The sequence below is a fragment of the Ceratina calcarata genome, unplaced genomic scaffold (genome assembly GCF_001652005.2).
Source record: "Ceratina calcarata isolate Rehan_Ccalc_2016 unplaced genomic scaffold, ASM165200v1 scaffold111, whole genome shotgun sequence".
NCBI classification, from domain to species: Eukaryota; Metazoa; Arthropoda; class Insecta; order Hymenoptera; family Apidae; genus Ceratina; species Ceratina calcarata.
Window position 1 is genome coordinate 285223 of NW_017132019.1, and position 27160 is coordinate 312382.

Below are 27160 nucleotides of genomic sequence, written 5' to 3' on the forward strand. Positions count from 1 at the left end.
AGGTGCTTCTTCGTGATTTCGACGAATTAAAAAAATTCTTTTTTATACATTGTCTAGTAAATTAAGTCTTCCAATATCTCAAAGATAATTATTATTACTATTATTCTTTATTGATAGTTCACGTCTTTCGAGTTCGAACGGCCTTCGGACTTTACCATGTCCCTTATTATTTTGAATCTATATTCTAAATTATACTCTTCTTTCAACTTACTTTCTGTATTACACACTCTTTCAGTTTCTCATTTTTCTCTCTCTCTTCGTCTTTCATTCATTTTTCACGACCGACACGGAAGACAGACAGAAAGACCAAAAAATGTAGTCACTTTCTGTAATACGTGTAAAGTCAAACCATATCTTTGCTTAAAATATTTTAATAAATTCATTAAAACTACGTTATTTATTTCTTAATATATTAATAATAATAATAATAATAATAATAATAATAATAATAATAATAATATAATATAAGTTGCTCAACGAGAAGTAGATATACGCAGAATCTCTCACTCGCTCACATATCGTGGCTGCAGCTATCCTGCTGAAGTGTTGACCACGTGCATTTGTTTACGTCTACTGTCCCGCCTTGTAGTCAACGATTTATATGCTAATAGTACATTCCGATGAAGGTAAGGCGAGAACGCGAGTGTGTATGTAGCTGCATCGCGCCCGCCTGGTGTTACCTTGTCTCATGTCATCAGCGCACGGTTTCGAATTGATTTTTTTATTACAAAGCGCGAGGGCGAGCAACAAATTCGAGAACATCTATACCTTTATTAGCGGGCACAGTTCAGTTTTTTATCGTTCTGCCCATCTCAATATACCCTTTACCGTGTATACTGAACCTGTGGAGAGAGTTCGCTGCGACCCCCATGATTCCAATGCGCGAAACGCTCCTAGACTTTCGGGAACTCAGGTATACATATGTCTAATCAGAAAAATGTCAGATGATTTCACAACTCGAGGCACGAGAGCCAAACCGATCAGAACCAGTTAAAGAAAAGTTAAATACAATGCGTTGGTTATAATTTATAATAACAGCGATATGCGAAAAATATTAGGATATTATACTATAAATTATTGTATAAGGTTTGTTGTATGTATATTATACTTGTATAAGGCTTTATTTATGCCTCACAAAGACACCCGGGAGGTACAGATTATACTGGCATAAGTTTTATTTAAACTCTAATTGTAAGTCCCGTTTATATCCAGTACTTTAGAAAATATGTTTCGTGCAGAGTTTGAAAATCCATCGTTAACTTTTTAAGTGAGAATGATCAGACGGTGGAATAATCAGCAATAAAATAAGGCCCACATTTGTTAGTCTCGTCGGGATCTGTATTGAAACATCTAAACCTCTTTTATAACCGTTTGTAGACTCAGTATTGGAAGTTGGAAATGTATCAATGTACCGTAAGGAAAATTTGGTGTGTTCTCCAAAGAAATTTTGGCCTTGAAAGACGGTTCCGCCGTAAGTTACAATGCCATAGCAGAGAGTTCGAGGTATTGGGAAAAATCGTGCAAAAGCATGGAACCTCAGAACGGACCGGCGGCTTCCCCAATCCCCCTTCTCCCCCCTCCGTGTGCAGCTTTAAGTAGCTACTAGACCTTTTTTTATTGCCGATCCCGTAAGTTTCAGGTCAGTTAGCGACAATAATTCGCTGGCAAATAAAGTCGGGAACGGTCAGGTAGTTCTAATGAGAAAGGAAACAAGAGAGGCAGATGGTGCAAACTCCTTCGGAAGTTCCAGTGTATATCACCAATGTAGGATAGTATTTTATGTATATATTTAGAGCAGTTTACTCCTATTGACCGATGATATCACCCCACTTTCTGCATAGCGTTCAGATCAGTTTTACGTACAATAATGTACCATGCTTATCGAATAGAATTGTTAAATATCAATATCGCTGTACCTGAGATTTTTCACGATGGATTCTAGACATACCCTCCAAGGTCTTTCTGGTAATAAAAGTATTCACAGGATACGGAGGTAAATACTTCACGGACAAAACAGCCATTTCAAACAGGTCAGGGTTGCCGACATTAACTCAGGTAACGATAATTACTAGCTAAATTTGTATATTGAACTCTAAGAGACGAGGAAAAAGGTTTCTTTTTTTCTGTAGTCCTATAAACGTTGTACTAGTTTTACCGGGTTACCCAAACGGTCATTAGAAAATTTAATTTTACTCGTTTATGAGACTTATAAATAAGAATAGAATAAGGAAAGAAGGTGTTCAATAATATGCCAAGAAATCCGAAATTTTCAAGGTAAACTACAATTTATGATGGATGGTGAGATGGAGGATGAGAATCGGATATTTAAGAAAAGAAAACTCCAGTTGAATAAAATAAGAAAAAGGAAATATAAAAGAGAGAGCAGCCCTCAGCCTCCTTTCGCGGCCGAATTCCCGATCACTGTTCTCTGGAAGAAGACAAGGTGCGATTGATTTATTACCGCACGTAAACTCGTGCTTATATTATGATAAGCGAAATACGAAGATATAAATTCGTACTCGCTTCGCGTGGGTTGTATTTTGATTGTGGACACGAGAAGAGAACAACTATTTTCCTCGTGTCGAATACGTATCTTCGAATTTTGCCTCGGAAAGTACGGAATGTTGTAAGTACTCCGAACTTTTTCCTTGGCAATTCAACTGGTTTGCTGCGGTATTCAATCCGCAGTGATCTATGTGACGAATCACAGTGTCACAGTTGCTGCTTGGCAATTCTCCTGCAGGAAAATATTAGTAGACCTATTACAACTGAGAATAGGGTTCTAGGCCGACAGAGGTATGCCACTTCGCAGGAGGAAGAACAGGGCAATAACGAATGGTTACAATGTTACGGTACAGAGCAGGTATGATGGTCAATGGCGCCGAAGTGCTACTTTTACCAGCGAAATGGACCTGCTTAACCAGCGAACAAGCGTTCAAGCGATGACCGAAGGAACACCGCTCCGATAGGATCTAAATTGCGGGAGAGTTCCGCTCAATTTAATAAATCGAATTCCTATTTATTCGAATAAAGATTGAGAGTCCTCAATTTTTCAGCAATCAGTTGATTTAAATCCTGAAACCAAACGGAATTTCTTTCGTCTTAATCGGATTAGAGCGTCTCCCGAATTTGCTCCGAAGATACCGAAATATTAAGAGCTAGACTGTTCGCTACTGACCCATTGTCCTCCTTGATGAAACGTATATTACGTATAAACATATGTACCGATACACAGCTCTATTTTTATAATATATTTTATAACACGTGCCAAAAAAAGACCATTTCTATTCTCTGGCACTTGTAATCCGGGCCTCTGCTCGTCCGTATGTCACAGCTCGGATCTATAAGAAATAGATCGCGAGCTATAAGCAGATTGTATACAAATAATAGGCCTAACGGATCTTTTATTTTAAATTCTCGCGGATACGTAAATTATTTCTAAATTTCGGGGAATTAACTAACCGTTAATTCCTGAAGGATTAAAATCGTTGTGTTCATATTTTATAAAATGTACAATATTTTTTATTGAATGCTTCAGCCTGTTGGCGTCAAAGGCGTAAAGATAGGACCGTGACAATTATGGAATACTGTTATAAGACAGAGCTCACGCAAGTATTATAGACACGCGAGAATGTACGCACGCACGCTCGCACGCGTGCTTATACATAATATTCGAATACTGTAATGTATACAAGTCTGCGTTTACGAACTTATCTATACAATTTTGCATGCACGCAAGTACTGTTAAATACGACTTTACAATCCACTGAACCATTTTTTTTATTATTTCAATCAAGTCTCCCTTGACCCTTTATTCAAAAATTAAAAAATATCTATATAGCAGCTGTATAATTGTAGCATTCACAACTAAAACTAGCATTCAAAGTCATGTGTAAAGGAAAGATTATTTATGACCTATTAAATAATTTTATGCAAAAGTTTTCAAATGAATTAAGTGATAAATACGATAAGAATCTGGTGCGTAGCATTTGAATGAAAGCTTCCTGAGATCGCGCGCACTGGAAGAAAACATGGCGGCCATATTGACTACGCTCTCCCAACCCATCAGTGTCCAGCACCAAGGATGTTTGTGCGTGCCTGGCACGGGCACGACTGCTGTTATATCGCGGTCGCTGCCGTTGTCAACGTGTCGTCGTCGTTGTTATTTCTCTCGTCGTCGTCGTCGTCGACGGCCCATTGTCCTCGTTGATGAAACGTCACTGACGGGCGAAAACGTATCGAACGTTCCGTAACGCGCGGTGATAACATTTTAACAGACACGGTATACTTTTTCTCAGCGAAATGTCAAATCAAATATGTCTAAAATGGAACAGTTTTTTAAACAATATCGCGACGAGTTTCGAAAGCCTGTGGGAAGAGGAAGGTTTAGTGGACGTAACGTTGACAAGCGATGGACAGTGTCTTACAGCCCACAAAGTGATCCTTTCGGCGAGTAGTCCTTTCTTCAAGAAAGTTTTTCAGGTTAGTTTTCTCTATCATTTACCTTGATTTCATTAGATGTTTTCGTAATCGTTCCGTTGACGGTTTAAGTTTTTCATCAATGTGCTTGGTCGATGAAATATGACAAAAATATTAGTTAAAAATGACAACACTGTACTTTAGGTTAGTGTACATTTGAAGTGTGTCATATCTCAAACTTTATTTAATGAAATAACATATGACTTTTATTAATGCATTTTCAGAATAATTAGAACTATCATTTTACTTTTTGTTACATTACAGACAAATCCTTGCCAACACCCAGTTATAATACTCCAAGATGTGCATTTTAGCGAATTGGAAGCCTTACTCATATTTATATATAAAGGAGAGGTGAATATTGAACAGAAAAATCTGCCGGCACTTCTAAAAGCTGCAGAAACTTTGCAAATTCGTGGCCTCTCTGGTGGAGATATATTCGCTAAGGAGTCTTATGAAAGATTAGTGGAGCTGGAACAGGCAGTAGAAGAAGGCACCATATCTTCTAAGGAAGAGGCACCAAGGAAAAAGCAAAAATTGAATAAGCATCAAAATTCTATATTAGAAACAGCACTGACTCCTAAAGTAACACAATTAGATAGCACAGATGAATCTACTACTAGTGAACAAGGTGGTAAAGAAAGTGATCATTCATTGCAAAAAGATTTGCAGAATCCATTCTATCAACGTTTAGAGATGAAGGTTAGTTACAAACTTTATCAATGAAGTTTGATAATCTATTTAGTAAACTGAATCTAATGAAGCGGTATTTGTTATATTTCAGATGGAACCATTAGAGACGATACTGGATGAATCAGAAAAACAGTCTGCGACAGAGAAAGATCCAGCACAAAGATTGGACACAGGGCAGATTGATGCAAATCAAGGTAAGTGTAACTGTAAAATGAAAAACATTGTTTTATAAACAATAATAGGCAACACAAGGCATGTTGTTTATGGAATTTATATTTATTTTCTCATTTGCATATGTTTTCATAAGTTATACTTTGACGCATATGTTTTAATACTTTTATATGGAAGTATCTGGAACTGTTTTAAAATTTTACACGCTAGGAAATAAAAAGGCAATAATTCTTCACATATATCGTACATGGTGAAGATCGATAGATGCAACGTTTTATTGCGATCAATGTTGCAGTACGTACGTTAGGCGTTATTTAGGGATTCGTGATTTAATCAATGGAATTATACGATTGGCAATTTCATTGAATTTAGGTGCGCAGTTGTTTTCGATGCTTTGCCAAATCATTGAGTTAGCTTTGATCGTCTCTTCTGCTTTATCCATTGGTGTGGCACGTGTTTCTTTCGTTTCTTTTCATTTTCATCAGTTGGAAGCGCGTTTAGGATAGTGAAGCGTGAATAATTTACAATCGGAGAAACTAGAGGTCAAGGCACGGGTGGGTAATTAAACGAAAGATAGGACAGAGAAAGACTTGAACAATTCGTTTATTATTGCATATTTACATTACTTATAAAACAAAATGTCCTGGCTTCTAGTATTCAGTGATTCGATCGATAGACTTTATCAAACGTGTACGCGTATAAAATATCTGTGCATGCGTGATGATGGAGATGAGTGAAACGATACGCGACCGATCATTTAACAAACTTCGTTGAATTTGCTTGATCACGCTGCAATTCACGCGTCAGGGCGATCCCGTGTCTAAAGCAGGCTGTGCTCTGATGTGTGTGGCAGGGTCTGGGAATAGCCCTGCTGAAGACATTTCCGGTTTATCTGGGTTATCCGGCCTAACTGGATTCTCGGATGTGAAGCCGCTGCTATACGCGTATCAGCAACTGCCTTACGCCGATCTTCTACCAAGCCCGGAGATAATCTCAACGTGGGCGTCTTCTCGACCGATGGATCATTTGGCCTGTGACCTTATGAAGATTCTTTTTACCCCGGAAGAGAGGATCCTCTGTAACGTGAACGGCAAGATGGGAAAACAACAGTTCGATAGTAACAAAATACATTTGATAAGAGAAGTCCTGTTGCACTTTAGTGGTATTGCACCGAATAGCGTTGAATGGGAGGAGACGTGGAAAAATTGCGTAACCAAAATCGATACTAGTAATAGGGGCTTGAAAAGGTATCTGTTCCAGAGGCGATCAGTTTATACTCAATGACTAGGGCGTTTCAGGTCAGGGGTAAAACGGAAACGTTTCCACTGGCTGGAGTGAAGTATTTCTCTCGGTGATCGTTTCGATCGACTATTGATCGTTTAGGATCGTTTTGGATCGCCTCGGAAGTTCCCGTGTTCTTTCTTCTCTGAAAGAGGCTGCTAGGAGAACGTTTTGAATGGGAGTAATAGGGGAATGGAAAATGTTCTGGGCACAGTCCAATTGTTTTTACGCTTCATGTTTACTTTGACGAAGCAAATGATCGAGTAATTCTTAAACTCGATTTGAATTTTTTACCATTGTCTTTCGTTCTAATCGCGCAATGCGAGCTGCGACGATTATTGTTTTACGATATGGAGCCGTCGATCTTTCCTTTATAGGATTTCCTTGTACCTCGTATTTTGTACCTTATGCAACGTTAACATTCCTTTTTGTTCTGTTCATTTACGATGTTTAAGCAAATTATGCACTCTCGCCATAAACGATCTACAGTTATACGTAACTAATGTTAAGCGCGTTGTTTCTTAGGGCACGCGAAATCTTTCTTACGCTCGGTGGCACGTCAAGTACTATCACACGCATTACACGCATAGGTAGATACGTAGGTGTACATATGTTTACGTGTGCGAACGTCAAATCGAGGAATTTACGTACACTAAAAAGAAAAGGAATATATTACAATGAGAGTAGTAAGAGAGGAGACATGCTTCTAGGATATTTATATAAGATGTTTCGAGTGCCGTGCTACGAGACATTCTTTTTTTATCATTTATTTCAACCCAGAAAGAACAAATTTGTTTTTCACGTTTACTTATTACATTCACGTACTTGATCTCGCGAACGTGCGAAACGCTTCAAGTTAACTGTTATTTAAACCCATACGATTGTAGACAAAATACACCTACACGAAAACATACACATACAACTGGTTGCAAATAAACCTATTTTACATTTTTAATTGTCTCGTCATTTCCCGAAATCCCGGTCTCCTCGAGATCTTAAATATGAGAAGAGGAATTATCAGAAGTATGAATGGACAACCCAGCATGTACTGGAATTCACCTCCATTCAAAATCCGTCCAGATTCCTGAAGTTTATAACTCCTGAGCGTAGAATCAACAATCTCCTACATCTCATACCTCATCTACCTCCGATTACCGGGCAACTGGCGAAGATAGTAATAGTGAACGAAGAAAATTTGAAGTCGCGGACTGGAATTACTTGCAGGATCATCGAAGCCCAGCGTAACTGTAATTGCTGCTGCACGAGAGATCTCGACACCATCGCCGGAACCGGAAGGTCACACGAAATTGCCAATTGACCACGATCGGAGTGCTTGGAGTGCTCATCGATCCACTGTCAAGATCGATTCGCCGAATCATGTTTACTCGATGTCCGATCATCAGGAGCCTGGGAACGTCCTTACCGAACCGGATGCGAGTGTTCTCCGTCCTGTGTTCCCCACTTATCCGGCTACCGCCGGCAATTCCGAATTGCCGGAGGAAAGCGCGAAGGGTGCCACGGTGTATCCACCCTTCCCGTGTCCGTTCTGCGATAGAGCGTACACGAGTTGGGGTTTCCGGCGAAGGCACATCAAAGCCGTCCATACGATATCTCCATCCCTAAACTGCAAGTGGTGTTTCCAGGTATGTGGACAATCATTGTAATCCGATAAGACGGGAGATGAACGCTTCACATTTTTCAGGTTCTCCCTACGCATGCGGCCTGGAGGCGTCACGTAATATTGACGCATAATCTATCGGCGAGCGATGCGCACAACGGTCTTTTGATACTGGAGGAAGCTCACATGGTTCTGCAAATCGCGCGCCCCACCAGGTTGGATACTTTAGTTAATATAATTAAACAAAATTCTCAACAGAATAGTAATCAAGATAGTTCTCAATCGGAAAAGAATTAAAACAAAAACAACTGAATTCTACTACGACGTACATATCTTAAGAAAAACAACCAAATGAACGAGATTTTCATATTTTTTTAAGTGCTTTCTTGCCTATTCGGCTATACTTGGTTTCTTGTTTATTAGATATATTTTCTATATATATATATAGATGTATTCTCGTTGTATATAGTTATCGTTCTTATAATCGTTGTCAATGGCCAGTATCATACTGCACAGTAATGGTAGTATTGTTGTATTGATGAAATTTTTGTACAAAGAAATATAATATTTGACTCATCCCTGGTTTCCTTCTTATTTGGAGATACGAGATATAAATGAACGGTTTAAGAATCAGATGGTTTGTGCCTTTTTTTAATTCTTTATTTTTTAAAGTATTTCTGATAATCGTGCATCAGTCGTTTGAAATTTTTATAAATGCGTTAGTTCGTGAACGTGATGGGAGAATTCGTGCTTTGCAATAGAACCGATCGTGCAGGGTGCACTTTCTTTCATCATTCACTCGATTCGTTTCGATAAATAAGTGCCTTTGCGTGCAATGAAAGGGTATACAAAAGCATTGTTTTGAATTGAAGTGAAAAATCCTGAAGATCCTTTTTGCATCATGTTGATTGCACGACATTTGCGTGTAGAGTTTCAATAGCTTATTTTGTCTTAATTTATTTCAACTTAAATTTATTTTTTATTGTCTTATGTGTAATATTTGGTTTGATATTTCTTACTGAATCGATTGTATTTAAACGAGAATTTGTAGCCGATTTTTATATTAAGTTATCAAATTATTGCGCGTCGGTGAGGAGTATTGCTAACTGTTGGAGATACGATGACGCTCACTGTAGGCACACTAGTTGACAGCGTCGATTTTCGTGGTCGTTCGCGAGATTCGAACATAAATTACAAAAGACGACTCATCAATTGGATTGGTATCAATCGGATTCCTGTCTATTTAAAAGAGAACAGAAGGAAAAGCATTAAAAAATATACGTATGTACAATATTTCTGCATAAAAAAAATTCTCTCCATGTCAGCAAAGTCGATTAATTGGGTGTCAATCTTTTCAAATCATCCGAGTCGTGCATATTTTCGTTCCATCGAGTCAGCTACAGGTATCTTGCAGGCTTCTCTGATATTATTCTCGTGGTATTAATTCCAACTGGTCGTCTTATTATTATTATTATTTTGTTAATGGTGGCATAATACGCTATACGTGTAGAAATGTTTCCCATTGTTGCGTCGATCGTTCACAACTCTGCCACGTATCCTTCGACGACGATCCCCGGTGCGATTTCCTCGGTGATGCTCTCGTTGGCCGCGGCGCTTCGACCTATCGTGCTCGGACGGTCTTCTCCCCATGCTCCTTCTCTTCCGTATTTTTCAGACATCCTCACCATCTCGTTCGGACTCCACTCGGGCGACTCATCCCTGCGACTACCTCCGCTTCTGTACACAACGTTCGACTCGGTATCACGATTCCCACGATAACCCGAACCTGGCAGTGGTGACGGTGAATGAGAATGACTATCGTAAACAGGGGTACGTTTCATTGATGCTCGACGATGACCCGTTTTCCTCAGCATCGCCTGGTGTAATCAGTCGTAGGCAACGATTAGCTCTGATAATTTCTCGCATGCGTGCACGATCTTCTCTGATCTCTCTCTCTCACCTGAAAATTGAACGGTGGCTCGTCGCTCTCTTCGTCGTAATTACTTCTGCGACCTATCATCTGCAACTCTTGAATCGGATTAATGCTGAAACGAATATAAGAAAAATAGATGAGACCACATTTATGTAACAGTTAATTTTCGCTTTAATATAGCTTGATCGAACCGATTAGGATGACTGCTACTTCTGCTAGTCTTGTCCTCATAGTCCCAATTATGACTAGCTGTGTCTATGTTACTTTTACTTCGTACATCTGAGCTGTAAATGTCAGCGCTGCGCATCGGGGGTGGTTGTGGCTGATTATACGGTATCGGTGGAGGCGGTGCGTGTTTTCTAGAGCGTATCGAGTCGGTACTATCGTAATTCTGAAAATAATTAGTGATTACACGTGTCGACAATATTGAAAAAATATTAATAGTGATCAAGATACGTGTAGAAAAGGCTAAACTTGCCCTATTTGAAAACGCCTAACACTTACTGAGCGAGGATTATGAGCGTGAGCAGATGGTACAGGACTACGGCTGCTCGAAGGTTGATGATACCCGGAGTTACCCATTCTGCTTCGGGATGACCCGTCCGGTGGACATCGGACCGAGATATTCGGATCTCTGGAAAACGGAGTGTCGATCAGACTCTGTCCCTCGGTGCCCGAATGCGCCACTCGATGTGGCGAGTTCGTTGTTTGAACCTCGACGTCTGAAAAATGCAGAGCAATCCGATGGAGAGTGAGTTCTCTCCGAGAAAAAGAAGTCGCCACTCGGCACAGGCAATCGAGTATTTTCTTTTCTCGTTTTCTTGCGCTTTCGACGCCCAACACGCACCCCACTTATATATCTATGTATGTACATTATATAGAATGATCGAAATTTTCACGATAACAATCTCGGTTGTTCTTTATCCAGCGATTCGAAATCGGTTACTTAATTACATTCGGTCTATTGGGCGAGCGTCGTAATTACGACTGAAAGAGAAAGAGAATCTGATGAAAACGTGCCGAGTCGGACGAGCTACATGTACAGAGTGGGCTATGGAAATGTTTTATATCGATAGGGGATGAAGAAGGTTCATGAGTTCTGAGTTTCGAGTGATAACGCCCGACGCACCCTGTATACGCAGCCATCCGAGACGGATCGGGTTAAAAAAGAAGAGCGATATTCGAAATGCACGAAAAAGGTATGAAAAAGAGTTTCGTTCGTTCGCGTATGGATATAAGAGCGTACGAGCGAGTATCGATATTGATGCACCTCGACTGGATGAAACAAAATGTGATAGGCACCTCTGGTACGAGTGTTCCTGTTGGCCCAAGGCACCGTTTGTCTCCGTAATGGCGCGTCCCAGGCTTCATGTTCATCGTCAGACACCGATGACGACGCAGATCTGCGAGAACGTATTTCTCAATTGACGCCACAAGTCTCCGGGAGAGTTCTTAAGCGACTCTTACCTCGAGATAGAGACGGCACACAACGGAGAAAAATAATGACGGAAACATGTGCGCGCGAGGTACAAAAAACGTGTGCAACGCGTGACCAAAAGAACAAGCAACGGACGAATTATTGGACAAACATTGACTAATAAAGAGGCTGCTCTGTCCAATTTCACGTTTTCACCTCGATGTTCGTAATGGTTCTCGTGTTTTTCTGTTTTTTTTTTTTTTCAACGTGACAGACAAGTTACGTCAAACGGGACGCGATCAAGACACAGAGCGACATACATGCGACAACTACATACACGGATACGGATGCGATTTAATGGTGAATGACATTTAATGATGATGGTCGACGCTAATATCATTAGAACTATAACTCTCGCATAAGCGTTTTCTATCGATCTGGGCCCATTTATGGGTTTCTCGGTTTCAATACGTCTACGGCTAACGGAAAAAAAGACATTGACAAGAGAGTGTAACGTTAAATTGACTCACCCAAGACCTTTCATTCCTCTCCTCATGTCGGGGAAAGGTAATTCGTTATGGAAGTTGAAAGGTAACTTGTGCACTTGGGGTGGTTTCATCTGGCCTAAATACGCGGATGATGTTACATTCGAGTTGACTTCGCCTAGAGATACTTGATCATTCGTCGCTGCGAGAGATGTTACTATCGCTTGATTGAATAGATGCACCTGTTCAATAAAGTTTCGGGATGAAATCTACTGAAAATGAAAGTAAGGAAATGCGACGGAGTAGACCCACTTGTTGCGAGAATTGCACGAGGTCTTGATATCGGGCTGCACGGTAACGTAGGAGGACTTGGAACATGCTCTTCGACCTCCATTTGCTGCTGTACATCTTCATCATCTCCACTGTCTCCGGATCCATCTTCTCTTTTCCCAGGCGAGATGCCGTATCCTTCCTCACTACATGTCCCCTGTATGCTATGTTATTTTTTACACATGAAACATTTAGTCAGTTAACTACGATTCCATATGAATTAATGAATGGTAATGGTCGAATTAATAGTTAATAGGCTCATCAAAAATCAAATTTCTTTTCCCAATTTACAACTGCTTATACCTTTCTGAATCATTACAGCTGCTTGATCTTCGGACAGGTCCACCGACTCCTTCTTCTCTATAGACGCTTTCTTCACTGAAAAAATACTCGTTAAACTTATCGACATGAATGAAAAGAAGTACGAGCCATTCAAAAAATTGAAACGAGATCGAACAAAGCAGGTGATCAGCTCGCACCCGAAAGAGTGAAACGTTGCCTCCTTTGAAAATCGATTTACCTACCGACATCTTTTCTCGCACTCGACGTCACTTTCGATGCCATGTTTTTTCGCGCGAGGAAGGCTCTCATCATGCATTGAACCTTTACAATCTTTTTCACTTGTGTTTCGTATAATCGAGACAGATATTCCTCGTTATAGTATTTCAAGAACACTTTGGTCTTTCCGATCATCCAACCTTCCATTTTCAATCTGATCAATAGTAAACGACAATTGTCCTTTGTTACTTCGACGTTCTCGTCGAAATCGAACGCCAGGAATTGGTACCTGAGGATCAATTTGTTTTAATAAAACGAAAAAGACGATCGTATCGGAGGATAATTACCTTCGAAGGAATTCTTGAAAAGATATTCTACACGGGTAACCACGTTGCCTGGCTTTAGCAGTATCAAGAACGGCCAGCGCTCTGATTTGTTGCCTAACGACCTCGCGATAAAAGCCGCGCGGCGCCCCTTCGAGGTCGGATCTCACGCACCTGATAAAATAAATACCACCACTTCCTCCACCTGTCGAAAGGTTCTTAAGGATTTCAAGACTGGTGGATTTAAAGTTAGCCGCGCACGTTCTCAGTTTCCGTGTCTGGGAATACTGTCCTCGGGATGCGGTGTTATATTTCTGTGTATAAAATAATCGTGAAGTAATCACAATTTTTGCTAATCAAGTTTTCTCCGAGAGAAATCGTTGGTTTATGTATCTATTTTTCTATCTTATGTTCTCTTGCTTCGTCATATCATACAAAAATAATAATCATAAATCATACAAAAATTAAAATGATACAATCTCACCCTCGGTCTTGATGTCTCCTGCATTAGCGCGCCCCACTTGCCCTTGGTAGTTTTCTTCTCTGTAACTTTCGGATGCTCGACGACCATGGTCAAGTTACCAGATTTGGTCAATTTGTTCGTAAACATGTCCTTTACCGCCTCGATGCTCGATTGCCTGAACGTTTCGACCATTTCCGGCGATACAAAATCGCGATTCTTCTCGACGATATCGCTAGCGTCGTAAACCAATTTTCCTGTGTAATGAGCGATGGTAAATTCGTGAGAACTCACCGGTTTTATATAAACACTATCTGATCGTTGCTCTATTTTTGTCATAATGTACGTATAATCGAGCATGTTCTTCGACGCTTCATCAATTATGCTGAATAAACCTCTGTCCCGACTCATTAGATGGTCTATCGCGTCTTTGTTGTCGTAAAAGTGTGCGTGTACCACCGGTATTCCTTCCTCTTGTTGTTCTTGCTATGGATTAAAATCGTTATAAGGTTCTACATTTTTAAAGAAATTTACTTTTAACATTTACCATTTCCCAAGCAAATATTCTTTGATTATAGTAACATTGCATCTGTTCGTTCATAGTGTTCACTAACAGTTGCTCAAGTCGATTTACTGCGAAGCATTCGAATCCAAATAGATCTATCACGTTAATCACGTATTTGTCGCCGCTGAAAAAGATAAATGTCTTTGCAACGATTTCTCTTTGTTAATTGATTCCGTTTCGAAACTCACAATAAGGCACGTGTAACTGTAAACTTGTGATTGATAGTATTTACTATCCAATCGACCAATCGTTGATACATAGTATTAGCTAATACGTCTCTCGCTTCTTTCGCTTCCTCGCAGGTGTGCTTTCGTCGCACGACGCTCCCTTTGACGAGCACACAATAATTGAGCAAAGCCCAGGTAAATTTTTTCTCATCTAAACTGAGAAGTTCCGTAACTGCAACACGAATAACAGTATATTCAGTTATATGAAATTCCATTGATAAAGCGTCAGTGTTTCGTACCTCTTTTCACAGGTTCACTATTATCCATGTCGGCTTCTCCGTCGTTGCCTTCGACGAAACGAACCTCGCCCAGCATTAAGATCGCCGCTAATACTTTCCAAATCGTTTCGCAATGATCCTCCATTTCCATTATCCTTAGATTTTCTCTGAGTTCGTCGAACTTGACCACGTTCCCGCGTGGGTCATTCCGAACCTTGAACGATCGCTTTCTTTCCGTTCCCTTTTCGCTTATTCGGAGATATCGCATCCTCCTTCCCGGTGGCAATTCGTATTTTTTCAATTTGCTGACAGCGTCGAGGCCATCGTACAAGTAGTAGAACACATGAAAGTTCGATTGATTCCTGCAAACGGTATTTCCTCTTAATTGTCATAATCTGTAGAAGCTGTAACGGAAACTGAAACGGAGATTTAATTTACGGATCAGTCACGAGTTTTCTACCTGTCACGAGTAGAAACACGCCATTTTTCAAGTTGATATATCCAAAATATGCCACCGGAGGCTTTCCCGGAAGATCCATAGGTGGTTTGTATCTCCATCACGCATCTGGTGGAATTAGGATTCAGAGGTGTGGCGGCATTACTGAAAGCCTGAATCACCTTGATAGCGCGCATCAGCCTCGCCCCGGTGTCTTGCAAACTCTGAAACGAAACCGGCGGAACTTGAAAAGCGGCTCCTTTCGTTTTCCGCGGCGTCGGCTTACTTTCCCCAAGTACATGAGATGTCGAACAAGGTGCAGCATGTTGGTCGTTTTTCCGGAATTGCTCTCGCCGGCCAATACGATGTTTTGAGCCTCATTGTTGTGCATCACATCCTGATAAGCGCTGTCGGCCACGGAGTATATGTGAGGCGCGTTATCTGATCGCGATTTGCATTGATACTTTGTGTGATACTGCAATAAACGAAATCGTGAATTTAACGCGATCTCGTTTTCTGCGTTTCCTGGGTAAACTTGATCAAGCGATAATACAACTCGCTATCGGTGATAGCTTTATCTTGAATATTAAGAATTCATCGATACTTACATCGGACCCGTAAATGTCTTGGTTCTCGTTTGGATTTAAAATCAATAGGATATCACCAATAAAGCTGTGGTAATAGCCTTGCCTCAGTCTCTCATGCAGTTCGTCCAGTATCGCGTCTTCCGTGAGTATTTCGAGCGCGGCAAGATCTTCCATGAACATGGGCTCCATGGGATCCGTTTGGTGAGTCTGAATCGAGACAAGAGATAAAAGTGTGTACTTATCTCTGTTAGTAAGAACACTGCAGTTCGTTTACTTGGAACACGTTACCTTAAGGAAACCCTTTCGAACTATTACTTCCGGCCTTGGCTCGTATTTACTTTTCCCACAAGCGTCCATCATTAATACTTTAATCTCCTTCGTCATCTGAAAACATCGTTTCACGTTATCAGTCTTCTCTTCTCAGATCCCTATCGTCTTTTTTTTTTTTTAAATGTTTTATAGCATTACCACGTAATCGTTCTCAGGTATATCCGCTAAAAAGGGATGCTCGGCTATTTCCGCCATGTACGGCCGGTTTTCAGGATTCTTCTCCAGACACCTAGAACGAATTGGAACGTATCGAACGACATTCCAATTTGGCGGTCTTTAGAGTTACGACTTTCAGACATAACATACTCGGCAATGAAATCGTTAAAATTTTGTGACCAATTGGACGGCCTGTACAAGTTCGGCGGCGGATTACGCACGATCTGAAACAACGCTCTGGTGGGATGCATGTCCTGAAAGGGTGGATTTCCGTCGGCCAACTCGATAGCCGTTATCCCGACCGCCCATACGTCGGCTCTGTTTCCGTAACCGACGTCGGAACTGCTCCCCTTGCTCATCACAACTTCTGGTGCCATCCAGCTCGGCGAACCGATGCACGTGTACCTCTTTCCTAGTTCGCCGCGAACCACTCTCGATAGCCCGTAATCGATCAGCTTCACTTCGCCCTCCTTGGTTAGTAAAATGTTGCTGCCGCGAATATCGCGGTGCATTATGTTGTTCTCGTGGAGATAAACCATCGCCTGGCGGGTACGGTGAATTCATTAAGAATCCGAACGGGAAACAAGCAAATGGGTAATACAGTCGAGGGCACGACAAGGCGCTATCGAATACCTTCGGGTTCTACTTTCGGTTCTCTTTACGCTTCTCCCCGGGCGTACGATTTTGCCGAGAGAGCGTAGACACCGGTGCCTCGTTCTCCGCCAACATTTATTTCGCGTGTAATTTGCCGGCATTAAACGTCAACGTGGCCTGATTTACCGCACGAGCGACCGTGGACGAATTGCTACTGGCTCCATGGAACACGTAGCAGCGCAGGCGAAGAACGCGACTTTCGAACAAGAGGAAGAAGACGGAGTAGAAGAAGAAGAAGAAGAAGAAGAAGAAGAAGAAGTCGACGACGACGACAACTACGAAGGGGTTGGTTGCATTTTTATGAGAGAGCAAGACGAGTGAGGAGAAAGGGAGAAAAACGAAAGAATGCACGAAGCCCCGTGCGTGCCTCGGTGTACCGGGAAAACCTATGCCACAAATTAAAAACGTGCCCGTAATCTAGCCGTGATTCGATTTGATTGGAAATCGAAGGATGATACGGAGCAAGTGAAAGACACCGGCGTAATGTTGTGCGACGGGTTAGGAACGTTTAACTAACGTACGCGAACGTTAATGCGTATTGAACGCCTACCGTTTCGTGTTACTTGACAGTCTCAGCGATCCTATCCCGTCTCGACAGATTTCATTGAAAGTCGTTATACATATAGCTTGATAGGTGTTGCAAACACGCACTGATATTTATTGCAGATTTCATTTTCTCGGTAGTCGATCAGTAACTACAGTTTTGCTTTTCCATTTACAACGACACGCTTAGTACATTCGTTGGACAAAATAGACGTAATCTGATTTTCAGATATAGTAATGAACTAATCCTCATTTCTAATATGGTTAATCATTTGGTTTCCGGATAAGAGGAGATAGGAAATATTTCGCGTCGATAGGTGGACGGATCGAGTTCGTGGAGTTCTCACGGCGAAGATAATTAGCAGAACCCATCGATTTTACGCGGCCCCGATGTTTTTGCGAGGAAACCGAAGCCGCGGACCGCGACTGCGTGCATCGGTGTGAGTACCGAAAGGAAAGGAAACGACGCACAATTCGAAACGGAAACGCGCGTTTTACCTTTGGCGTCGATCGGGTTGCACCGTTTGACGTGCAAATGACACCCGTCCAACATTTTTTTCTAATCGTTTCCTTCTGTTTGTTTTGTACCGCGGTTGCTCCCTTTGGAAAAAGGTAACGCAGTCAGAGAAACGTATCTCTCGTACGACATTACAGTAAATTATTATTCCGTAGAAGGAAGGGAACGGAATTATGGTGCATTACCCCTTTGTGACCGAGCGAATCCTCTAGTAAAATTATAGACTATGAAGCGGGATACATTCGTAATCCGTCTGCGTCACGTTTTTCGCTTTATTCCCTTCGCATTTATCTTATTTCTCTGTAAAGTCGTTTAGCTACTATTCTGTTGCGAATATCTTGAATTTTCTTAGGACAGACATATGAACAGAGTTCTTTTTAGTATTCAATAGTCGTAATATACTGATCTCAGCCACAAGGGTTAGTACGAGGAAAAGTCTTATACCAACGACAAGTAAAAACAGTATATCTAGAGAATTCGAAGGGAAGTCTACGATCTCAACGAATAGATAGGAATAGATAGAATGGCGAATGGTCAGTCTTTCATTTGGAAGTAGGTTAATTAGCCAGCTATCTTACCCGTCTTATTTCTAATTTATACGCTGAAGAGCGAGCCTTTCCGCATTTCTCGACTTTACTCGCACGTACAGATATATGTGAATCGCCCGAGTGAAGATCGATTTACTCGTTCAGGCACGGAACGTTACTTACCATACGCAATAAAAGCTACATGGTATTTATATTATCAGTTTTCGTTTAGTAACAATAAACGATGAAGGTAATGTATTTCAGATATAATTTATCTAGCGGATACATGATTTTCAAATGATTTCCAATTACGTTCATCGTTTGTCGTTACCGAACGTCAACCGATAATATAAATGCTACGTATCTTCTACTTGAAGAGTATCGTTCGCAACATTCCGTGTCTTAATGGACAACATATTTAAATCGACGTTTATCTTGTACAAGACCAGATTCTTTTATCGACGCGATTTGATTATCTACGTTCCTTACTTCTTCCATTTATCTTCTACTTCCTTTCGTTTTTCTTTAAGTCTTCATTTTTCATTCGAACCGAACGAATTTAAAAATGCACTGTCAATTTGTGACGCGATTCGAACAACGATATACCATCGGACACAATTATGTTATAATAAAGTTCCGTGGCGTATTACTACCTGCTGCTGAGGCTTTTGTTCGCTCGCAGGGCAATACGTGCATTTATTGCCAGCGCCCGTAGGGGGTAAATCACGGAACAGTTCCGAATGGCCAAAAATTACCGCGACTCCGAAGGCTTGTCAAGCTCCATTTTAAAGACAGTCCCGATTTGTTTTGCAACATTTACCTGAATCACCTCCCTCAGGATGAACCCTATGTGTTCCTCGCGCATCTTCTTGTCCATGGCTAAAAGACCGTGCACGAGATTCAACACGGAGCCGCCTTCGCAAAGCTGCGAATCATACCATGAAAACGATTATTATTTTAAATGTGAATATGTAAATTAAACATAGTAATTATTGGAAATTGTAGAAGAGTTATTTTAATGCCTGTATTCGTGTTCTACTTTAGGATTATGTTGTAATCATTGATCACTAATAGCAGTTCAAGCTACTAATCTCCGATTTGTATCGCGCCAAATTGTGAAAGCATTTAATTCGACGATAAGACCCGTAATCTTGCTATTTTTAATGGTTAACTGTTCAGGCTTCCACTTTTCAATGCGATCACATTTTTAATGTCCAAGTGCTTTTGCCAATTATGAAATTGAATTCGACCATGCGTTCCAGTAAATTTATCTCTGTCTGATTTTGTGGCCACGACGATTCTGCGCGGGGAAGCATTTGTACAAGTTTCTTGCGATCTTCGAGAGGAACGAGCACGCGATGCATTCTTTCTCGATGCATCAAGCGGAGGCACGAAAACTTCGTCTATACCCGGTTTGTGCGTCGAGTACGTGCTCCGTAGTGCCTACCCGCGATACGATATGAAATACCATCGGCGATAAATCTTCGCCACATTGTCGTTGCGTGTCGCTCGTCTTTTTCAACTGGTTCCATGCCTCCTGTTCTCTGGACTCGACGATCATGCCTGCGTGAGCGTTTACCGAGCTTTTTACTGTTGCCGATCGACTTGCAAAATCAGTTGTAACTTTCTTTGCCGCTTGTAGCTAGCCACCTATCGTACTTGTTCCTCTGCTACGCGTTACGTCTCGGCAACGAGCGATTCACGAGCGAGACCACTCTATTAACAATTTCATTTCAAAGTAAAAACGGCGCGGCAAAAAATTATATAAGTATAATGCTGCACGGTAACATCGTATTTCCGAGTTAATGAATGTATTAAAAAGAGAAAATAAAGTGGCGTGGCCGGTATTCGGAGACCGTGAAATGCGGAGGGTACGCGCGTGTACGCGTTAAATCGAATATCGACGCTTTGCCCGAGATAAGTAATAATATTTCGGGCGCACCGCGGAGGTCCACCCGTAAATTAGGGCCGCGACGTGCCAGGGCTCACCTGCGTACACGAACGAGTTTAATGATTGTTTAATGGCCGCGCGTGTCGTAAATTATCCGTGTATTCGACCGTCTCAAATGCTTGAAATTGCCTCCGGGTCCTGGCCATGGGTACCTACGTACAGCATTTCTTCCATCGCCGCGCTGTTGCCTTCCTCCCTCTTTTCTTTTTCATCTCGTTTTATTCCCCTCTTTCTCTGCCCTGAAACCCCACCCTCGCGCGTTCTCGTACCGTGTCTGTTCGCGATCTTAGGGCTTTCCTTTTTTTCACCGAAGAATTACGATGTTAGAGCAGTGCTGTTACGGGTATATCTCGAACGCGATGTTCGAACGCGATGTAAACGTTCCGGGCAAATAACACCTACGTCGAATGCGATAATAGCGTAGCTCCGGGACTGAATACTACTCACTTCCATGACGAACCATATTTGATCGTGCTCAGTCTTCTTGCCTGATCTCCTGCGATAAATACCGTAGAAGTCCGGCAGGTTCGGATGAGACCCGAACTCTCGAAGTACCCTGTATTCCTCGATTATTAGAGACTGTGACTCTGGCGTCAGTTTTTGCACCTTCACTGCAACCTTTTTATTTCCTGAGGAAAAAATATATTACGAGCATCGTGTCGATTAAAAGGTTTTCAATAAGGCTTTGTGAAATCTGTTTAAATGAATGGAATTAAGACTTTCTTTATCCTCCAAACATAATGAACACATAATGGATATTCTTGCGTGCATTCTGTATATTTTCTGCATATCATATTTTTCTATAAATGCATAAAATCTACAGTCTAGTTATAAGAGAATTAAACGAATTGCGTACCAGCTTGCTGATCGATTGCTTCGTAAACATCTCCGCACACGCCGGACCCTATGCACTCCCTCAAGAGATATCGTTTTCCCGGATCCTGTATACTGTCCATCCGTTGAAGGATGCTTCTTTCTCTTTCATCGAGCTCATCCTCGTCACTTCTGCTTCCTCCTTGTCTGTGTCCTCTCCTGCCGGATCCATAATCGTTCATTTTCGTACGTTCTTCGTCGCTACCTGTAAACAGTATTAAAACACGAAGAAAGAAAGAAATACGTTCGTCGTTCGGCGAAATGATAATCAAGAGGTAGAGTCGTGCTTTTGTAAAATAGCAACACAAACGATTACGCGGTTGGAACATGTCGTTGAGAAATAGAAATTAAACGGTTCCGATGGAGCCGCGATGTGCAAACGGAGAACCTTTCAGCGGATGCGTTCCGTGGAAACCGTACAATAAAAGGATCATTAATTTCGTTCTTGTTTCGAAGATTGAAGTACACGTTGATATAGGGGCACAAGAATGATACTCGTCAACGTGTACACTTTTTCACACTCGATCGGAGAGAAAACCAGAACCCGGTGCCTCTTCCTATCTATCAGCACGACGAGAAGGTCGAGAATGACTCTTCGAAGAGAACGGCTCTACGGATTTTTTACAAGAGGCCAGGTTCGACTGGTCAAGGGTTTTCACGGCGCATCGGCACAAAGGTGAGTGCTAATTATATTCTTTCTCGAGTGCCGCGTGAGCGAGTGGTAAATCGCTAATTAGTAGCTCGCTTCCTGAAAGCTTCCACTAGGGATGGCTAAAGCTGCGTCAGGAATTCGAAAGACACCGTTCTTGGCTCACAATCGGGACACGCCTGATAGTTTAAATGATTCGGTTGAACACAAATAGTTATTTACGTTCAGTTGTTATCCGTTTGTACTTGAAAAAGCCTGTAACTGGATTTTGCATATTTCTATTGAACAATTTAATGCTGAATCTGATAATAATATTCATTATTTGAACTAGCATCGAATCTCATCGTTCTGAAACAACGAATGTAGAGCATCTGTTTTTTCAAGCTCGGAATCTATTACGAGACCGACGTGTCAGTACAGTTATACCGATTCGTCGTGTAACCGTGTTGCACGAAGGGCGGGTGCACGAGAGAACTTGCGGGTTTTCTGCGGCTTTCGTTATTTGAGAGAAACAAATCAAGCGTAGGGCACGAATTTCCACATAAGTGTTTCGAAGTTATCTTTTCAGGCGTACGTGAAAAAAAATAATGAGAAGCATGGAAAAATAATTTGTTTGCAATAAAGAACCGAAATTAATTGAAAAGTCAGTTTTGTAGTTTCTCTTCCGCGATCCGCATCCCTAGTGGTATTTGTAGGGCTGCAGGAACGCTGTAGAGTAATACATATCCCATTTATCGGATCCCACGGATTGCGTAAGAGTATTTAATGGGTTACGACGAGGTTCCGTGGGTAACATTTTGCCGAAGAAACATCGGCCTGGTATCGATCGATGCGGTTCTATATAGTTTCGTAAAACTTCGCACCGCTGTTCGATCTATTCATCTACTTTTCCCCATTATGCAGTTGGCAAGCTTCGTTAGCACGAAACTACTCGCCAGAAAAGTATCTCCTTTATTGGATCATTAGCCGCGAACGCGTAATCCTTTGGTTGAATTCATTAGGGAACTCGTCAAGGTAATAAGTCGCGTTTAACGGTAGCTTGCCACTAATGAATACGGGTTACTCGTTTCGTGTCGATGCGTTTATGTTTTCACGATCGTGCTCCTTTCTCTCGGTCCACAATCAGATCACGATTATACGAAACTGTATAAGGTCTGACGAAATTATTAGCAGTAGAGCGATCAAGTATTGATACAATATCCGATTAACTTTAAACTGACGTAAATGCGCGCTGCATAAATATTAGGATGATTATTATATTAGTCGGAAGGTTTTCTTTAATCTTCGTCTAGATTCAATCTTAAGGACCGCGAGAAAACGGAAAACTGAGAAAGATAGAGAGAGACGGGGGAGAGGGAGATAGGTACGTCGAGCGAGGACATAGAGAGTTTGATGTGGGGTAAGGGGTGAGAAACAAGAGGATTCGCGTCGTTAGCCAATTCATTTATTCCTGGTGGGTCGGCGCTCGTCCGGCATAATCCGTCGATTTGTCGGCGCGGCTCGTCTCGTGTAATGCTGCTTCTTGCCGCTTCTTGCCGTTTGTAATCGGGAGGAAGGGAAAGGGAAAGGGAGAAAGGGTGAACGAGATGGATAGAGAGAGACAGCAGGAGCGGAGCGAGAGGGCGACGCGTCACCGACTATACGTGAACGTGAACGGACGGACGTAAGAAACCCGGGTTGATCCACGATGTTCCACACGGTGGTTCTGTTTCTCTTCGCGTCGTATGCGATACGACGCCGTGCTTCCCCCTCACAATCAGTTTTCTCAGTGGTCTCGCGAACGAGACCGTTCTTCTTCTTTCTCTCCCTCTTCCTTTTCCTCGTTGTGTTCGCTGTCGAGCGGTGCAGGTTTATCGGTACGACAGGGCGTTAAATTATTGATGCCCGACTGCGCGTCGCGAGAAGACGGACGAGAAGAAAGGTGGAGAGGTAAGCGGGAGAAGTACGGGACGCGGGTCCCGTGATTTCAGAAAAAGCTTTCCGTGCCACTCGGTCCATCAGTTCTTTCCTCCTCGTCGTCTTCGTTTCTCACCATTGATTCGCGATGTACGCGAGCTATGTTTCTCTCTCTTTCTCCTTCGATCGTGACGAGCTGGCGCTCTTTAAAAGGGAACCAGACGTGGGGGCGACAAAACGCTTGTTGTGGGAAAGATTCGCACACGGACCTGATCGGCTGCTCAGTCAAAAATCAATCATGTCCTCCCCGTGATTTTGCCACCTTCACCGGACGTAACGTAGCTCCTCGCGATCGCGAATCTTCGTCCGTTAGACGAGACTAAACGAAGCGAAAACGAAATGAGAGCGGGTGGTTGCAGAGCGCGCCTCCTCGAAAAGAGATCGTGTGGGAAAGTTGATATTCGAAGAAGGTCTCCTGGTATAGCTCCGGAATGTTAGCACCGCGAAACCATGGGAAGAAGCACCGACGCCGGTAGTAGGAGACGAAGAAGAGGAAGAAAAAGAGGCACAGAAGCCGAAAACGATCGGCTGCCGACCGGTCCGGACCGGTTGAAAAGGGTTCGACACTCCTTTCGTCGGAAAGTACGGTAAACTGGTGACAAGTGGCTCGTTTCTCTCGCTTTTCTGTTCCCTTCGCGGGGTTTCCTGTACCTTTAAACGCGCCTCCTCCAATGCGTCTCGGTCAATCGGAAAAACTAGTAAACGCAAATCGCCGTCCTCCTCGATTCGGCGTTCGGATCACCGATTCATTCGCCGCCTCACGGAAAAACCAGCGTATCGGAGCTGTCGCGTATCAATCCGATATCGTGGCACGCCGATCGATTGTCGTCATCGAAGAAACGTAAGGATCACGGTGGTATACGAGGCACGAGGCTTCTGCTTCTTGCACCGCGAGCTCTTCCTCCCTCTCGTTCTCCCCCTACATATTCCTCTTTTTCTGTCATCGCTACCTTTTACAGATCCTTGAAGATCGATCCTTTCGGCAGATAACGCTTCCATCTCTTTGGGATTCCGAGGTGGAGGTGTCGCTGTTCTCGCGATCGAACGCGGATCGAAAAGTCGTCCGCTCATCGTCGCATGCTTGCGCGGTATTTCCGTAAGGGGGTTAATCGGTACCGGGAATCTCACCGCTATTCTTCTTCCTCGAAGCTCATGTAACATTTAACTTTCCGCTATATTCTCTTCCCGGGGTCCGCGACTCTCGATTGCCTCTTCTGTTTCTCTATCTCTCACTCTCTTTGAATTCTGTCTTACCACAATGTATCTCTCGTCCTCTCGTTTTTCCTTTATCCCCCTTCTCGTTCTCGTTGGAAATACCGTCCTCGGCCGAAGTATCGTCTTCGTGTCCGTCTTTGTCGTTCTTGTCCAACCGAAGTTGGTTCGGGACGACACCTGCCTGCGGATTTACCTCCGCGGTAGTCTCTTCCTCCTGCCTCCCCTGTCGTTTCTCTATGCATTTACGGATTTCTCCCTTTTTCCCCGGCGTCTTGGTAAAACACGCTGAAACACATGTTCCGGCACCTCCGGGACGCGCAACGTGGAACGTAAAGCACCTCGCGTTATACACCTTTTCTCATTCTTCTTTCTTGTAGTATGTACCTCCGTTCTTCAAGCTATTTTCTTTCTTCAACACTGTTCAATTCTCCTTCTTCCCTATTCCATCGAGCAATAACTCGTTAATCGCGGTTTTATTCACAAACGCGATAAGCTGTGCCATCGTCGATGTGTCGTTGCAGTTCATCATCTCTTCGCATCCAAGATTTGTTTGTTTTCAAGTGAAATAAAGAATTTCACTAACTCGTCCTCCGATTATTTTTCAAATCGAAGTTACACGTGGATATTTGCAGACTGCATGGGAAATATGTATATCGAATACATGTTTTCGACGTCGGCTCGTATCGTTGACCGGTTCCACTGTTTACGGGGATATTCACGACTGACTCTTGCACGATTCATAGGTTCATTCCGCGTCGTCGACGCGCTAGAGAGGACATTGCCTGTGCAAGGTCTAGCATTGAAAGGAAGGTGTAAAACACTTACTTGGTAAGAGAGTAGTACTAAAAAGTAACGGGGGTCGGGTCGGTGGTGGCTCTTAGCGTGGCTCACGAATGAAACTCACCTCTAATTAAAACGTCTGGCAGGTTGTGCAGGCCCTGCGGCGTCCACCCTCGCAATGTTCGCAATGCTCGTGTGCCGAAGTAAGAGCCGAGCTCTACGACGCTCGTGTAGGGTGGTAGTCATGATTGCGTCGAGGGAGTGCCGCCGAGGTGGGGTGCTTGGCTTCCATGATCCAATAACGCCGACTTAATTAACTAACTGCTAACTCGCAAGCCTGTTAGCTCATTGATTTCGTACCAGAGATCGTCGTCCAGCCCCAACTCTCTCCTTCTCTCTCTTTTTCTTGTCTTCGCTTCGCTATTTTCTCTTCCTGTTCTCTTTGAGCACGTATATGCAACGCTTTCCTGTTGCTTTAAGAAACACAAATTCATTTTCCACAGGCTTCATCCATGACAATCATCGGAAGCTTCGCTTCCCTTTCCACAATTGTTACATAACATTTCAGTATAAGTAATTCTTCATTCGAAGATTATATGATGAAATTTATGAATTGTTTAAACAAATAAATCAATCCACGATATAGCAAAATGCTTGAAATTGAAATATTATTAGGAGTGCAATAGTTTACTTATTTATTATACAATAGTCTGAGTTACTCGATTAGAAATATCACGTGTTTCCAATATATTCAGATCACGTAAGAAAAAGAAAAGTGTTCCGATGGTTGTACGTTAATCTGATCGATATTCGTGCGATCGTGATCGTTTTCGCTGGCACTATGAACGTGCCGCGAATCGCGAAGCGTAAGGGCACGAGAAATAATTGTTGCGGTACACGGGTATAGTAAACATAAGTATCTATCGGTAAAAAGTGTCGTCGTGCTCCCGGTTCTAATCTCGTTGGCCGGATCGATGCGCCTTGAAAAAGATCTGCCGAGGGTCGCCCGATAAATTAATGCGCTTTATCGCGGCTTCTTCAGGGTCGCCTTGGTCTGGTGGTAGTTCGTCAAAGGGAGCCGCGAGTTAATGCGAATACGCGTCGCGACGTGACGCGTCTCTTCGTACGAGACACTTCCGCGGGTCTCCTATCCACTGATCTAATTTCGATTAACAGGATCTCTTTCCATTGAGTCGCCTTTTCCTCTTTTTTCTACAATGAAATTTCGATTATTCAAACCTCTTCCATTCGAGTAAAACTTTATTAACCGAACATATTTCGTACGTTC

The 27160-nt window shown here is 42.4% G+C and overlaps 2 protein-coding genes across 10 annotated transcripts; one reads left to right on the forward strand and one right to left on the reverse strand.

The window, feature by feature from the left end:
• The first annotated feature begins 4045 nt into the window (after positions 1–4045).
• LOC108622232 (protein bric-a-brac 2) lies at positions 4046–8820 on the forward strand. Of its 2 annotated transcripts, XM_018019968.2 has the most exons (7): positions 4046–4482; positions 4744–5181; positions 5264–5366; positions 6197–6612; positions 7307–7310; positions 7849–8267; positions 8327–8820. In XM_018019968.2, the coding sequence occupies exons 1-7, from the start codon at positions 4303–4305 to the stop codon at positions 8537–8539; spliced, it is 1773 nt and encodes a 590-aa protein (XP_017875457.1). In that variant the 5' UTR covers positions 4046–4302; the 3' UTR covers positions 8540–8820. The 2 variants fall into 2 exon arrangements, with proteins under 2 accessions (XP_017875457.1, XP_017875466.1); XM_018019977.2 differs by lacking the exons at positions 6197–6612; positions 7307–7310.
• A 57-nt stretch (positions 8821–8877) lies between these two features.
• Positions 8878–26108, reverse strand: ninaC (STKc_myosinIII_N_like and MYSc_Myo21 domain-containing protein ninaC). Of its 8 annotated transcripts, XM_026811546.1 has the most exons (24): positions 25997–26108; positions 21256–21477; positions 20847–21028; positions 19269–19373; positions 16358–16749; positions 16190–16280; positions 16010–16105; positions 15743–15928; positions 15421–15609; positions 15159–15358; positions 14720–15060; positions 14442–14652; positions 14236–14377; positions 13713–14174; positions 13253–13542; positions 12932–13194; positions 12711–12785; positions 12390–12571; positions 12123–12319; positions 11478–11578; positions 10680–10897; positions 10367–10566; positions 10203–10287; positions 9781–10119 (listed from the first exon to the last, which is right to left on the reverse strand). In XM_026811546.1, exons 2-24 carry the CDS (start codon positions 21452–21454, stop codon positions 9781–9783), a joined length of 4746 nt encoding a protein of 1581 aa, XP_026667347.1. In that variant the 5' UTR covers positions 21455–21477; positions 25997–26108. The 8 variants fall into 8 exon arrangements, 6 of the variants coding, with proteins under 6 accessions (XP_017875418.1, XP_017875428.1, XP_017875436.1 ...); XM_018019929.2 differs by lacking the exon at positions 25997–26108 and having other exon boundaries at positions 8878–10119; positions 21256–21616; XM_018019939.2 differs by lacking the exons at positions 12711–12785; positions 25997–26108 and having other exon boundaries at positions 8878–10119; positions 21256–21621.
• Positions 26109–27160: the final 1052 nt, after the last annotated feature.